This window comes from Salvelinus fontinalis, chromosome 4 (genome assembly GCF_029448725.1).
Source record: "Salvelinus fontinalis isolate EN_2023a chromosome 4, ASM2944872v1, whole genome shotgun sequence".
NCBI classification, from domain to species: Eukaryota; Metazoa; Chordata; class Actinopteri; order Salmoniformes; family Salmonidae; genus Salvelinus; species Salvelinus fontinalis.
The window spans coordinates 75,017,378-75,033,125 of record NC_074668.1 but is presented as its reverse complement, the minus strand read 5'-3'; the positions used below and the strand labels follow the sequence as shown (position 1 = coordinate 75,033,125).

General features: G+C 45.9%; 1 protein-coding gene across 4 annotated transcripts; it reads right to left on the bottom strand.

Moving 5' to 3' along the window:
- Window positions 1-732: 732 nt before the first annotated feature.
- Window positions 733-9,952, bottom strand: LOC129854396 (caprin-1-like). 4 transcript variants are annotated; one of them, XM_055921376.1, is made up of 18 exons: window positions 9,866-9,952; window positions 7,890-8,024; window positions 7,474-7,536; window positions 6,666-6,752; window positions 6,305-6,543; window positions 6,131-6,213; window positions 5,398-5,568; window positions 4,945-4,997; window positions 4,754-4,837; window positions 4,465-4,617; window positions 4,267-4,363; window positions 3,207-3,259; window positions 2,973-3,077; window positions 2,635-2,763; window positions 1,975-2,119; window positions 1,652-1,837; window positions 1,447-1,559; window positions 733-1,303 (listed from the first exon to the last, which is right to left on the bottom strand). In XM_055921376.1, exons 1-18 carry the CDS (start codon window positions 9,881-9,883, stop codon window positions 1,217-1,219), a joined length of 2,001 nt encoding a protein of 666 aa, XP_055777351.1. In that variant the 5' UTR covers window positions 9,884-9,952; the 3' UTR covers window positions 733-1,216. The 4 variants fall into 4 exon arrangements, with proteins under 4 accessions (XP_055777351.1, XP_055777352.1, XP_055777354.1 ...); XM_055921377.1 differs by lacking the exon at window positions 9,866-9,952 and adding an exon at window positions 9,173-9,834; XM_055921379.1 differs by lacking the exon at window positions 9,866-9,952 and adding an exon at window positions 9,020-9,126.
- Between the last annotated feature and the right edge of the window lie 5,796 nt (window positions 9,953-15,748).

Here is a 15,748-nt window from a genome sequence, read left to right as displayed (position 1 = left end):
TGTTCCAGGAGTGTAGAGGTGATGTGGAAGGTAGACGAGTTGTTGGTATCCAAGACTAATTGGCTTGATGTCCAGCCATTTGGGTCACCATCCCTCGGCTGGGCTTGAACAGTCCCCCCCGGCCTGCAACCGCCAAGCAGACAGAAAATAATAATCACAGTCAGCGGAGGCCAGCCTGTCACCCTTATTCTGGGTTAAGTCTGGGCATGGAGTACAATCAAAAACCCTCATCCACATTCTAGAAATTGCTAGTGTGCACCCACCAAAGAAGAGATCAACTCTAACAGGCAGACAAAATGGACATTGTTACGAGCAAGCTAATACACGAATCACAAAATGAAATCTTGAAAAGGTAATCCTTGCCTTCATGTCAATTCAGTTATATACAGTGGCATTATTCACTGACTAAGAGCTTTGAAAGCTTTTATCCAAGTCATACAGAATAATAGTATGTATTTTGCCAGATGGAACCAAAAGGGGCGGGGTACATCTGTTGCCCTAGGATTTACAAATAACACCACAGGTTTACTTTGAAACTCAGTGACATGTTTCATGAATGGCCAACAATACATGTATGCTCCCATGACAAAATACAGCAGGTGAGGGAGACGGCAGCAGAGAAGTCCTCTCTTAACCCCAAGAGATGTCAGCAGAGGCAGATAAGGCTGTGGTAGCACCACAGAGCAGCAGGGATCAGGGACCAACGAAAATAAATTAGCAGCAGACAGCAGGTTATACAACACATCTTTATTGAAACAGTCTCCCAAGGAGTAACATCAGCTTACAAAGAGGAGATGGGAAGAAAAAAAAACACGTAATGCAATGAGAACCAAAAGCACCGGGGAAAAGTGGTTGACAGGGCTGGGCAGTGACAGAAAATATAAAAGACTCTCATGGATTGGACCGACAGTCGCAGGGGTTTTTTGCATTTATTTTGTACAAAAAATAAATTAATGAAATCTTTCAAGTTTACAGGAATATCTATTTGTTGTTTTGAACACAGACTTGCTGATAAATCTAAATGCTGTGGATTTCAGCTTTACACGTGTTAAAACAAAAGTATCTTAGACATACCAAAGCAGGCTTACTCTGATAAACAGGCTAGGAGAAATGAGAAGATAGATGAGAAAAAAAAGATTTATAAAAGTGAGCTGGGGCAAACATTCATAATATCTGAATGTTCAATGTGACGGAAGTTGACAATCCTTTAAGCGCTTTAGGATCGCATCGCTTGAGCATTACCTCGAGAGCAACCCCGAGGTCCCTGGACTGCTCCCCGCTTGTAGCCTGGCTGATATCCCTCCTGTAGACACAACAGGTCATTCAGAAAGACTTACACAGCACCTTCATGACAGAATCTGGGACAACTACTCAAGCAACCCTAATGCAAGGGTCAAGTGTCTTCTAGTCACTAGGACCTAAATGGTTGGCTGTGCCCTTCCTTACCCGTTGGTAGGTGCTGTTTGGGTAGTCCCGGGGTGCCGTGCTGAACTGGGCCTGTTGCCCATAACCATTGTTAGGAGTGTTCGAGAAGGGAGGGCGATAGCCATCATATCCTCCTGAGGAAGACAACCATTTATGCGGTTAACACCATAATAAATCACTCCTGTATGAAAGTATGTCCCTTACTTAAATTAGCTTGAGCTCATACCTCTGAAACCGTTAGAGGATCCTCGGTATCCATTGATCATGCCCCGGGGGTTCCTGGGGCCTCCGCGAGACACGGTCCCCCTGCTGTTATAGAAGGACTGGCCTTGCCGCCCAAAGCCTGGCCCCTGCACCTGGTGGCCCGCTGCCGACGACATCACTTGGTCTTGGTTGTGGAAGCCTCCTACAGCTGAGGACAACATTATAAGAGTAATTAACATTTGACCTTTCTGATCATGCCCTTAGACCCAAGGTCTACTGGTCCTCAGACTCCGCTTGTCTAAATCACATCCTCAACCCCAACAGCCACCCTAGTCCCTCTCTCACCGGACTGTAGAGTGTCCTGCTGGATGTCAGGCTCCTCCACGGAGTGCTCCGCCTGGCTGCTGAAGCCCTGGCCGTAGCCACTGGGGAACTGCTTCAGACCGTCTGCTTCGTTAGTGGGGGGCACGGGGGCGTTCAGGTTGAACACCTTAGGGACACAATACAACCAGAGAAAAGCTTTCATTTAGAGATGTCAGATACCCACGCAGGACTCGCAGACAACAGCAAATCACCACTAACAGATTTTAGTCTGATTATTGAGCATACCGTACATACTGCTCAAGGTTTGCAAAAATAAAGTTAATCAGCTTAGAGTTGATTATAAAGCTTTATGTAGACACGGGGGCAGACAAGAAGAGCATTCTGTTCTGCTCTGACAGAGAGGGGGGGTGGGGGGGTATGGGGTGAAGCTTGGTTTTGAGAAATGTAGGCCATCACTGGAATTATACTTTTTAATTCAGTTGATGTCCCAATCAGTTTTTTCATTATCCTTGCAAAGTAAATCTGCTATTACTGTTGTATGACAGTGTGTACTACTTCTATTCTCCCTGTCGTAAGACACATTATCAATGTGTGGCAAGTGATTAGAGTTAAGTGGGTAATATGACGGTTTTGTTCAAGTGAAGCGATGTGAGTTATAAGTCCTCCATTAACAAAGCCTACCGCTTGCATGGACTGGAATGGTGCTGCGTTGACATTGATGCCGCCGCTGTGGGGGGTGGAGACGGGCGGGAAGGCAGAGGGCAAGGAGGACGGGGCGGGGGACTGCTCAGACGACAGGGACATCGAGGCCTGGTTTAGGGAGGGGGCGGGGCGGGGAGACAGAGACGTCACATACTTCAATGGTTTTCACAGACACTTCAGGACAGGCGGGTAAGGATGAGTGTTAACCATCTCACACTGCCCAATAACAGCCAAGCATAGAGAAGCTCCACCACCCACCCACACAGCCAGGGGGGTAGAGGGTGGAGCAGAGGGCACCTTGGGGAGGGAGGGTTTACCTGGATGTGGTCGGTGCCGTCTGTCTGTGGCCGGGGCTCTGCTGTGCGGGGGGGCTGGTAGAGGGGCGCTGTGTAGCCATCAGGTGTGGAGGAGACCATGAGGACCTGGGGAGGGAAGGGGGAGAATAAGGGAAGGTTCACATAGTACCCTTGCCCTTTAAATAAGTCTGATCCGGTATCAAGTCTTGGGGATCACTATCAGAATTCTGTTCAAGTATCATTATTGCTACTTACTTGTGTAGATTCAGGAACTGAGCTTGGTTGAGCAAGTCTGGATTCTGAATGAACTGTACACAAGATAAATATAAAATGGTTTGTTGGTAAAACAGCTAAGAGCAACTACAAAATAAACAGACAAAACTCAAGAGTATATAAGCAGTACCACACTAACCGGACAGTTTATTAGGTACACCACCCCGTTCACAAAAATGAATCGCTCCTACAGACAATGAGTCACGTGGCCTGCTATATAAAGCAGGCCGACAGGCATCCAGGTACTGTTCGATTGAACTTTAGAATGGGCAAAATAAGTGACCTAAGAGACTGAGCATGGAATGATCGTCGATGCCAGGCGCGCCGGATCCAGTATCTCAGAAACGGCCGGCCTCCTGGTCTTTTCACGCACAACAGTGTCTCGGGTTTACCGAGAATGGTGCGACAAACAAAAAACATCCAGTCAGCAGCAGGCCTGTGGGCGAAAACAGCTCATTGATGAGAGGTCAAAGGAGGACGGCAAGAATCGTACAAGTTAACAGGCGGGCCACAGAGACAAATAACGTTGCAGTATAACAGTGGTGTGCAGAACGGCATCTCGGAATGAACTCGGCAGTCCTTGTCACAGATGGGCTAGTGCAGCAGATGACCACTTCTATCAGCTGAAAACAAGAAGCGTGTCCAGTGGGCATGCGATCACCATTAAGGAGTGGAAATACATTGCCTGGTCCGACGAATACTGGTTCTTGTTGCAACATACTAATTGGCATCGTCAGGATTAGGCATACGTAGCATGAGTCCATGGACCCATCCAGCCTGGTGTGGGGACTGTTTTCCTGGCACACGTTAGGTCCCTTGATACCAATGGAGCAACGAACGTTTCCGACACCTTGTAGAATCCACTCCCCAAAGAATGTAGGCTGTTCTAGAAAAAAAAGGGGGGAGCTGACCCAGTACTAGATGGGTGCACCTAATAAACACAGTGAGTGTAGATGCGAACATCTCTAGGAGGACTACAGCCTCTGAGTGGTAGTGTTGGTCAGAGGAGAGTTAAAACAGAATGTGATGTACTAACACTTACCCATCTGCTGCAGGTCCACGCTCTGTGCAGGCTTCATGGGCTGGGCCAACACGATGGCTGGGTCCAGGGCATGGCCATCAAACTCCAACATGGAGTCCTGTGGAAGGAAGCATATGGGTCAGCATGAACAAGAGACCAAACAAGATCCAATGAGGCACCCAGCGCAGGACCATAGGGGGCAGTTGGAAGGATCATCACCTGCATGAAGTTATAGGTCCCCTGCATCTGGGCCATGAGGTCCTGTACGACCTGCTTCCGGACCACGGGGTCAGGCGTGTGGGAGACTGGGCTCACAGTGTGGGGCTCGGGGGTCATCTGGGGAGGAGACTGGTTCTGGAGGACATTGACCACCTAAAGAGACACAGGGACAGATTTAAACCCAGCTGATGACATCATTGGGCCATGGCGTTACTTGTTGAACCCTAAAAGATTCTGTTTGTGACTGTGTGATGACAGATGATATGAGAGGTGTAGACATGCAGCATACCTGGGCCTCTGCCGTCCACTCCTCTACTTGGTCGTTGCCAGTCCTACTGTATGTGGTTTCTGGAATGAACTGTCTGTTTACAAACTACGCAAATAAACATAAGATCACTTGATTAGATTTCAAAAGGTAAGGTAAACCAGAGAATTCGGAACTTTACAGCAGTTAAGAGTCAGGGTAGAGATTGAACTCACCTCTGTGGCTTCTACTTCAATGGCCTCTGTGTATTCTTCAGTAACTGTTCCCTCTGTAAAAGGAATACGCTCTGATTAATATCCACTCATACAGGTTCACACACACTCAGACCAATCGTAACATGAGTTCCCCTCAGGTGATGGTAATCTAACCCAGAAGTAAAATCTCACGGAATTTCGTCAGCTGCGTGATTAACATTGGTCTTAATACGTATTAGTAATTGAGTGATACAGCGACAACAAAGTCTCCACCCTCGCAAAAGGAAACGTTCAGCCAAAGCGCAGCAGTTTAAGCACTGCCTTCACCCAATCCTGATACGTCCAAATAGCCAGTGCCAAAAACCTAAAGAAAACGGAACTAATAGCCAGTGCCAAAAACCTAAAGGAAACGGAACTAATGGTGCTCATTCAGTCCTGGCAGATTCTCTCGGTCTACACAGAGATTCTGGTTACCTGGTGCTGCAGGCTGCTCCCCACTCCCAGACGACTCATGCGCCACAGACTGCTCCTCCTCCTCTTCTTCCTCCTCCTCCTCTTTTTCACACACACCGTTCTGATGCGTGTGTGCTCTGTCAAAATAGCCACTCAGCAGCACCTTGTCCAGGGTCTCCTTCAGTGCCTTGTCTATATGAAAGGGGCAGATCATATTCAGAAAGTATTAAAAATGTCTTGACAGAAACTTTTGTGTTGTGCAACAAACACTCAGTCAATAGGCCGGGTCTATGCTGTGACCCATTCCACAGCACCATGCCAGGCCTGCCCAAGATCCACTGCTCGAAGCACTTTAATAACATACAAGTATTTATAATCCACAATGCCATATAATCCACCACAAAGTTGTCTCTGGAACATGTGGGGTGGATGCTCAGCGTTTGTGGAATGACAGGTGTCTTGTGTCTGGGCTGGCACTACCCCTCAAAGCCCACTGGCCTCACCCCAGTTCACCCAGAAAAGCACTTCCCCTTATACAAGTTCTGCTAACATGGACTGTATGTCCAGCAAGCCCTTTGTGCTTCAAGGGGCTGGGCGATGGATGGGATTTAGTCATAACCCTGCTCAGAAATTTCCTTCCAAGCTCTTTTCCCCCCAAAAATCTATGATAAGCCCCAAGATACTCAGTATACAGCCAAAGCCTACATGTACAGAGTAAATACATTGAGCTACTTCAGAAGCGTTAGAAACATACATGTGGTTCCTGCCACAGCCTGGTCTCTGCCCTCTAGCAGTTCCCATATGTGTAGGGAGGCCTCCTCATACTGGTCAGTCAACCTGGAGAACAGGGAAGGACATTTACAACATGCCAACCATCATATTACGTCACTCCTCACTCAAAAAAAAAGAGAAACAAAAAGATTTGTACCTGACGTCATGGTCCCGTTCCGGGCCAACGAGCTTGTAGAAACTGTCCAGTGCTGTGAGGTTAGAGTCGGTGAGCAGGGGGGAGCCTGCGACGGGCTGTTTCAGGTCCTGCCTCGTCTGCTCATCCCCCAGTCGGTCAAGCAGGAACTGCAGCTCCAGAACAGCCTTCAGCCGCCTCTGCTCCGTCTCCTCCCGCTGCAACTGCTCCCTCCGGGCAGACTTCTTCACTGCTTTCTGAATCTGCAAGGAAATGGGGAAGGAGTTGTCACTGCACTATGGCCACAGTGACTAAGAAACAGCACCTAATAAATACAGTGAGTGTGGTCATAGTGACCAGAATGAAACCTTGAGACAGAACTCACCTCTTGCACCAAAGACAGGAAGCTCTTCTGCAACTCCCTTGCAAAATCCAGGTTGTTGGTCACTTCCTGGAACTTGGTCAAGGCATCCTACAGACGAGACAAGAGAGGAAATGAACATTAAATATGTTTTGTAGGGGCCTCCCGGGTGGCGCAGTTGTCTAGGGCACTGCATCACAGTGCTAGCTGCGCCACCAGAGTCTCTTGGTTCGCGCCCAGGCTCTGTCGCAGCCGGCCGCGACCGGGAGGTCCGTGGGGCGACGCACAATTGGCATAGCGTCGTCCAGGTTAGGGAGGGTTTGGCCGGTAGGGATATCCTTGTCTCATCGCACTCCAGCGACTCCTGTGGCGGGCCGGGCGCAGTGCGCGCTAACCAAGGGGCCAGGTACAGTGTGCTTCCTCCGACACATTGGTGCGGCTGGCTTCCGGGTTGGCGGCGCGCTGTGTTAAGAAGCAGTGCGGCTTGGTTGGGTTGTGCTTCGGAGGACGCATGGCTTTCGACCTTCGTCTCTCCCGAGCCCGTATGGGAGTTGTAGCGATGAGACAAGATAGTAATTACTAGCGATTGGATACCACGGAAATGGGATCAAATTTAACTAAAAAATATATTATATTAAAAGGTAAAAATATAAATAAATAAAATATGTTTTGTTAGCTGTGTCACAGATCAAAATAACAAACACCATAGTATAAAAACAATGGAAAGCTGAAGAATGAAAGATTATAGTACATATGCAACAGGTCAAACAATCTAGTTCACAATTGAAGTTCCCGGAGATAACATCGACACAGACCAGTGTCTTGTACATACCAGCTGATCCTGGTTCAACCGTTCTCCTTTATTCTTCTTGGCCTGGTAGTCATCCAGCTTGCCCTATAGAAATATGGCACATTTAATAAGGGTTACGAAAATGTATGCTGAGATTCTTTCAGCAGAAATATACCAACTATTAAGTGCTGTGATTCTAACGCCAAATAAAAGTCACAGGTTAATGATTGATTACACCAACTAAATTTGTCTGTAACTGTAATCTTAGCCTTAATCTTAGTTACCAACTTTGAGACAAAGTCAATGCAGGGTCATAAAGCAGACAATCTTCCCAGACAAGAGAGACATCCAGAATTGCTCCTCAGTTGGTCTCAAGCAACAACTAAGCATGAAACAACCTATTATTTTTGGGAGGTATCTGAAAGCATGCTTAGATTAAAAAAAGGAAACATGGTTACCTTTTTCTTTTCCATGTTGCGGACCTTCTTGTCTATCACCTGCAGGACCTGCTTCATGGCCTCAGACTGGGTCCCAGAACCCAACTCTGGGCTGGAGGACTGAACAGCATTGTGGCCAACTGTTGCTGAAGGCATCTTATGAGATAACAGAAAAGTATTTGTAGCAGTCATTATTAGCGAAGGCTACAAAACACTGAGGCTGTAATTGAATAAAATAAAGTTTAAGATATGTTGATTAAAACACAGTTTGCCAATGCATGGTGCTGTAAACAACAAAGGCCTGAACAATGACGTTACATTGTTGACCACATAAGTGGTCAGACAGACATTTTATATACTTAAAAAAAAAAAATCTACATGGGGTACTACCTATTAATGTTCCTTGACAAAAAACTAAGAGACCTATGAATCACTTTGGATATCATGTCGATTTGCAGGATGATTTGTCAACCGCTAACGTTCGCTAACTCAAGACAAGTAACGTTAACGCTATAATTAAATAGCTAGTAACGTTACCTAGCTAACTAACGACGTTAGTATTCCCATATTTGTTGCCATTATCCAACTAGGAAACTAAAGCCGGCGAGGCACAGGAAAAAGGGGATCAATTGCAAGTCCTTTGTGAGCCGAGGGACTGTCAGCCGAGTATTGTCCATTGAACCGCATAAACGTTACCTGCCAAACTAACGTTAGCTAGCTACGCTACTCATCTTCCATCAAATAAACAACTATTCCGACAAAACACTTGATGTAGCTACCTACATGTCGTCACAAGTATAACATTTATGCCATTTGAAAACAGATGGTCATCAAATTAGGCTTAAACTTGAATCCCATCCCAGATCAACCCCCCACCCGGCTACAAGGCTAGCTTAGCTACATTTAGTTAGCTAGCTAACGTTAGCTAGTTTAATTTTCTTCTCGCATTGTTACTGGGACCGGCGTAAGCTAACTGGCAACGCGAATCACTTAGATGCGAGATAGAAATCGATAGCTGACTAACTAGTTATGATTAACTACATTTATATGAACGACAGCCATCCCACTAGTTTGTTGAAATGTACCTTGCTAGTTATGATAAACTACATTTATATGAACGACAGCCACCCCACTAGTTTGTTGAAATGTACCTTGCTAATGTGGTCACTGAACTTGGATTCCGTTTGATCAATTGGATGACAGGACAATGCTAGATAGAGACGACTTTAGTCAGAGGCTAGCCTAGCTCGCTAACTTAGCTAGCAAAATTATTTCTGAATTTGACGCTGACAACATCCACTTACCTTAAGGCTATCTGTCTTTGTTCGTCGTCTGACGTTGTAGTTTTAGCTCTATATATTTCGTGTAACTTATATGTTATTTTGTATCGACAATGGTGTTCCGCCTCCCCGGCCTCACCGAGAACTATACACTATACTGCTGGCAGGCTACAGATGCTAACGAGACACGAGAACAGGGTCGGATGGCTTCAAGGCCCCGTTGGTAGTCCTAGAATTGCCTGAGTTTATCTTGGTAGACTGACAGATTTAACTAGAATCAGTCCTCAACAACATTGCAGATTAATTATTATGGAAGCTGTATTTGACAGATTTAGCTAAGCATTTTTATGCAAGTCAATTTGTATTGAATCCCAAATGTATTGCAAGCCATTTACTGAATCCCAAGTTTATTAAAGACATTCTTCTCTGCTTTGAAAAGTACAATAGATTATCCTTTGCAAGTATCGAATGATTACGTCTAAATAATATCAGTTTCTAAACCCAATGCCGCAAAATTGCGAGACTCCCGGGAACAGTTGCCAAACAGACCAGGCCAGGGTTTGAGAAGTGAAAAAAATATTCCTTAGTTAAGTTTCTCGAAATCTAAAGGCACAACCTTGATTCGAGCCAATGTCGTTAGAACGTATTATTACTCCAACCCCGTGAAAGTGACACGTTTTCATTTTTGTCAAAAACAACTACATATCGAAGAAGTACCTTTGAGGGCATGTACATGCATAGTGTGGCGCGATACGACGGACCCGATGACGTGTTTCAATGCATCAGTTTAGCTAAACAACGTCGCCATGACATCGCCTACTAATGTGATCGGGGATTTCTATTGGAGAAGCAATGTTAGCCTATCTTCATACTGTACTGTGATAATATTGTTCTCTAATAGTTCTCTAATAAAAATAGAAAAATGTTGACAAGAGAAATGACTACACAAGAATGGAGCTAGAGTGCATTCGGAAAGTATTCAGAACCCTTGACTTTTTCCACATGACAGCCTTATTCTAAAATTGATTCTATTGTCCCCCCTTCCCCTCATCAATACCCGATAATGACAGAGCAAAAACAGCTTTGTATACATTTTTGCACATTTCTTAAAAAAAAAAAAAAAAACGTAAATATTACATTTACATAAGCATTGACGCTTTACTCTGTATTTTGTTGAAGCACCTTTGGCAGCGATTACAGCCTCGAGTCTTCTTAGGTGTGACTCTATAAGCTTGGCACACCTGTATTTCGGGAGTTTTCCCCCATTCTCTGCAGATCCTCTCAAACTTATTCTGGTTGGATGGCGAGCATCACTGCACAGCTATTTTCAGGTCTCTCCAGACATGTTCGATCGGGTTCAAGTCCAGGCTCTGGCTGGGCCACTGAAGGACATTCAGAGACTTTTCCCAAAGCCACTCATGCAAAATCTTGGCTGTGTGCTTATGGTCGTTGTACTGTTGGAAGGTGATCCTTTGCGCTCTGGAGCAGGTTTTCATCAAGGATCTCTCTGGTCTTTGCTCCGTTCATCTTTCGCTCGATCCTGACTAGTCTCCCAGTCCCTGCCGCTGAGAAACATCCCCACAGCATGATGCTGCCACCACCATGCTTCACCGCAGGGATGGTGCCAGGTTTCCTCCAGATGTGACTCTTGGCATTCAGGCCAAAGTCTTGAATCTTGGTTTCATCAGACCAGAGAATCTTGTTTTGCATGGTCTGAGAGTCCTTTAGGTGCCTTTTGGTCAATTCCAAGCAGGCGGTCATGTGCCTTTTACAGAGGAGCGGTTTCCGTCAGACCTGATTGGTGGAGTGCTACAGAAATGGTTGTCCTTCTGGAAGGTTTTCCCAGCTCCACAGAGGAACTCTGGAGCTCTGACAGGGTGAACATCGGATTCTTGGTCACCTCCATGACCAAGGTCCTTCTCCCCCATTGCTCAGTTTGTCCGGGTGGCCAGCTCTAGGAAGAGTCTTGGTGGTTCCAAACTTCTTCCATTTAAGAATGATGGAGGCCACTTTGTTCTTGGGGACCTTCAATGCTGCAGACATGTTTTGGTACCCTTCCCAGATCTACACCTCCACACAATCCTGTCTCGGAGCTCTACGGACAATTCCTTCGACCTCATGGCTTGGTTTTTACTCTGACATGCACTGTCAACTATGGGACCTTAAATAGACAGGGGTGTGCCTTTCCAAATCATGTCCAATCAATTTAATTTACCATTCCAATCAAGGATTCCAATCAAGTTGGAGAAACATCTCAAGGATGATCAATGGAAACAGGATGCACCTGAGCTCATTTTTGAGTCTCATAGCAAAGGTTCTGAATACCTATGCAAATAAGGTATTTCTGTTTTTATTTTTCTAAACATTTCTAAAAACCTGTTTTCGCTTTGTCATTATGGGGTATTGTGTGTAGGGTATTGTGTGTATATTGAAAAATGTAATCCATTTTAGAATAAGACTGTAATGTAACAAAATTGTCCACCACCCAAAGGACATCTAGCCAACTTAACACAACTGTGGGAAGCATTGGTGTCAACATGAGACAGCATCTCTGTGAAATGCTTTCGACGCCTTGTAGAGTCCATGCCCCGACAAATTGAGGCTGTTCTGAGAGCAAATAGTCTTGTGGGTGTGCATAGGGTTAGTGCAGATTGTCCGGTTAACTATTAATTAACTATTTTAGCAGTCCTTATGGCTTGGAGGTAGAAGCTGTCTTGGAGTCTGTTGGTCTGAAAGCCGTTGCTCTGGTCCTGTTTACGGGATGGTAGCAGAGTGAACAGTCTATTGCTTGGGTGGCTGGAGTCTTTGGCAATTTTTCAGGCCAACTTCTGACACCGCCTGATATAGACGTCCTGGATGGCAGGGAGCTTGGGCCCCAAGGCCATTAGGAAGTTCTCTGCTGTCTGAAAATGATTCCGCATTACTCTTTAAATTTCAAAGTTGGCACAATGGCAGTGCCTGCAGTCAGAAGCAGTGTGATGTTTATGACCAAAGTACTTTCTAGTACAGCGTCAATGGTGATACACACTCATGCAACTAATCCACCACACACATACAAATACACAGGCACACAGATGTTCCTAGATAGCCTCAAAGGCACTCATTCCCATACACACTTCACCCATATGAGAGGTGTCACGTATACACCCTCTCCGCCGTTTGAGTTTGCCAGTCTCCTTATTATTACGCACACCTGTCACCATCATTACGTGCACCAGCACCTCATCAGACTCATCTGGACTCCATCACCTTCCTGATTACCTTCTCTATACCTGTCACTCACTTTGGTTCTTTCCCTAGGCGTTATTGTTTCTGTTCCTGTGTTTAATGTCTGTACGCTACTCTTGTTTTGTTCAATGTTTGTTTATTTATTAAATACACTCCCTGTACTTGCTTCCCGATTCTTAGCGTACACGTTACAGAATAACGCCTCACCAAAGGGGAGCATTAGGGAGTGTTTTTTTTGGGGTTTTTTTGTAAGTGATGTCAGGCCGGGTGCCGCTACTGGAGCAACCGCGGATGCCTCAGCTGGCTCGTCAGGTTTACAAGATTCAGTTGGCCCGTCAAGCGTCTGTGACCGACGCTACCAAGGATGTCTCAGCTAGCTTATCAGGCTCCCATGCCTCAGCTAGCTCGACAGGTTCACAAGACTCGGATGGCAAGGCAGGCTCCCATGCCTCAGCCGGCTCCTCAGGCTCCCATGCCTCAACCGGCTCGACAGGTTCCCGCGCCTCAGCAGAAGCGATCGGCCCAGTCCTGGTCCCTGGGACCATCCCTCTGGTCGGCGTCCTGTGGCTGGAGCCGTGCGTCAGGGAGGGGGTACTGTCATGTAAACTCCCTCTCTGGTGTTCGAGGTCACCAGTCTCTTTATTTTTACGCACACCTGTCATCATCGTTACGCTCACCAGCACCTCATCAGACTCACCTGGACTCCATCCCCTTCCTGATTACCTTCCCTATAACTGTCACTCCCATTGGTTCTTTCCCTTGGCGTTATTGTTTCTGCCACCCCAGAAGCCACGTCTGCCTACCTCATGGGTCAGCCACACTGTAGCCTACCCTCTGATGGCTGCTCTGGCACCATAGCGATTATGACAGCAGGGTGAGACAATGATGTACTACTGCTCAGGTCAGAAACGGCAGGCAGGCTAATTGGTCATTGAACCCTGGGACCGTGATCTAATTCTAGATTTACCCATTTCAATTCCATGAGTTCTCCTACTCTGGCTATAAAGAAATACATAAAGCATTCTAAAGAAATTACATTGAGGTGATTTACAGTACAATAAATTGATGGCCCTTGATTTCCAATAGAGAGTAACAAATGCTTAGCTACATTTTCATAGATTGTTTTGATTTTCTTCGCATGTTATTAAACACTTATTCAACCAGTTTTATATATTTTTCTGATCAAATAATGCAGCACACATGTTGTTAAACAGCTCTTGCTGTGCCTATGTCAGAAATAGTGGGTGGTTTCTGATGGCATTCAGTATCTCTCCCTTCAGTCTCTCTATCTCCATCTCTGTATCTTAGATCATGGTTTGATACACAGCAATGCTGCTGAAACGTCTGTCTGTCCAGGTCGGGGTGCTGCAGTGATCTATGCCTTGGACAACACAAGAACAGTGAGCAATAACATACCCAACTGTAAAATAGTCCTGAAGACACACTATGCCGCCACACACAAGCAGCTGTTGTCTCTTCCCCATCGCTGGGGTTTGGAACAGCTGTATGCCTCTCCTGTCTTCTGTTAATTTATGTGTTTGTTATTATTCAATGTAGTCTGGTTTGGCGCAGATCTTCTTACTGTCTAATCTTTAAGATGGATGGCCAGAGATATGAGAGTCTGTGTGAGATCTGCTCCCCTTATTGACCAAAGCTCATTATTTATGGGTAAAAACTAACTACACCCCTGATATTGAAGGGAAAATGTACTGTAATTTGATTAAGGAGGAGCAGTAAGAGACTGTTAATTTCAAACTGACATAACTAACACATCTGGGCCCTGAGAGATGCTTGAGAACCTTCCATAAGAGCTGAATTGATGATCTGAATATTGTCCCCTGACAGTAAACGCTTGCGCAACTGTTGAGCTGTGCTTTGATAGGCTATTCATGGAAGCTGCTGTGGATGGACGTAAAAAAGAGAATACATCTGAAAAGAGAATCGAGTCTGTCTTGTGGTTAAAAAGGCTTTCATGTGGAATTAAGTTGAAGCTCAAATCATTCCCCATTACCTTTTCCCCTGCTTGTGCCTGTCATGGGAGCGTCTCCATCTGAGCGCCTTACCCCTGTGTCACTGACAGCTCCTAAAGAGCCCCGCCCCCATCTGACATCCCCTCCTCAGGCTCCAGTTCTAGTTATCCTTCTCTCTCTCTGAGCCAGCTAGTGAACAATCACAGCTCTCTCTCTCTCTCTCTCTCTCTCTCTCTCTCTGTCTCTCTCTGTCTCTCTCTGTCTCTCTCTCTCTCTCTCTCTCTCTCTCTCTCTCTCTCTCTGTCTCTCTCTCTCTCTCTCTCTCTCTGTCTGTCTCTCTCTCTCTCTCTCTTTCTCTCTCTCTGTCTGTCTCTCTCTGTCTCTCGCTCTCCTGGAACACTGCTGAGAAAGATAATTGCATCCATGGTTGCTATGTTTTCGGTTTTGCACGTGAGGTCTCTGAAAATGTTTAAGTCTGTCGTAATTGGGGGAGTTGGAGAAACAGCGCTAACAGACATAAATAAATGGTTAGGATTTGGCTTGTGAAAGGATCACGACCACATGAGAGGGATGATGTCCTCTTTGTGTGCAAAGAGGGAGGAAAGAAGTGAAAGAAGAAATGAAAATAGAATGAGTACTGAACTGGCTCAATCCACAAAATGAACGGTTCCAGAATTCTGTCTCTCTGCCCAGATATGATGATGGCTCTGTATGTGTGCATGCACCAGGGGGGTACGTGGCCTGGCATACACATCAGAGCAACTCATGTCTGATTATAAATTCTAGCATACCAAATGGTTACTCAGCATAACAACTGCCTATATAGCCTATCTCTCATAGAGTTTGCTGTCTCCTAAGAGGGCAACACCCACCCAGTCCATCTGTTGTGAATGGATATGGACATGAATCCGCAACACAGAACCCCTGTGTTACCCTCCTGTTGAAAGTGCTTGGAGACACCTGTCTTCAGTCAGGCCATTGAACAAGTGCACAGGCCTGACACACGTCTGCCCCAAATAAAACCCTCTGTCGCTGGAGTTCATCGAGTCTCAGATGGAAAGCCATGAGCGACTTCTGTTTTCATCATAGCATCCAGAGTATAAACAGAATGTAAACCTCTAATAAACGACATGAAGGGCGTCTGGTTCCAATCGCAGGTCTTTCCCGGAGCCTGAGAGGGCTGAGCCTGAGAGAAACTGAACCCTGTTGAGACAGAGGAGCGTTTATTTAAGAGGTCACGTCTGTTACATCACGACTCCATCACTATTCAGCAGCCATTCAGGACAGGAGTGGATCAGAGAGTCAACAGATGAGCCTCATGGAAAATAAGGTAAAGACGATGGACTAGACCAGTGTGTTTGTCTGAAGTCAGACACAAACAGACCTATTGGATATTCGCCTG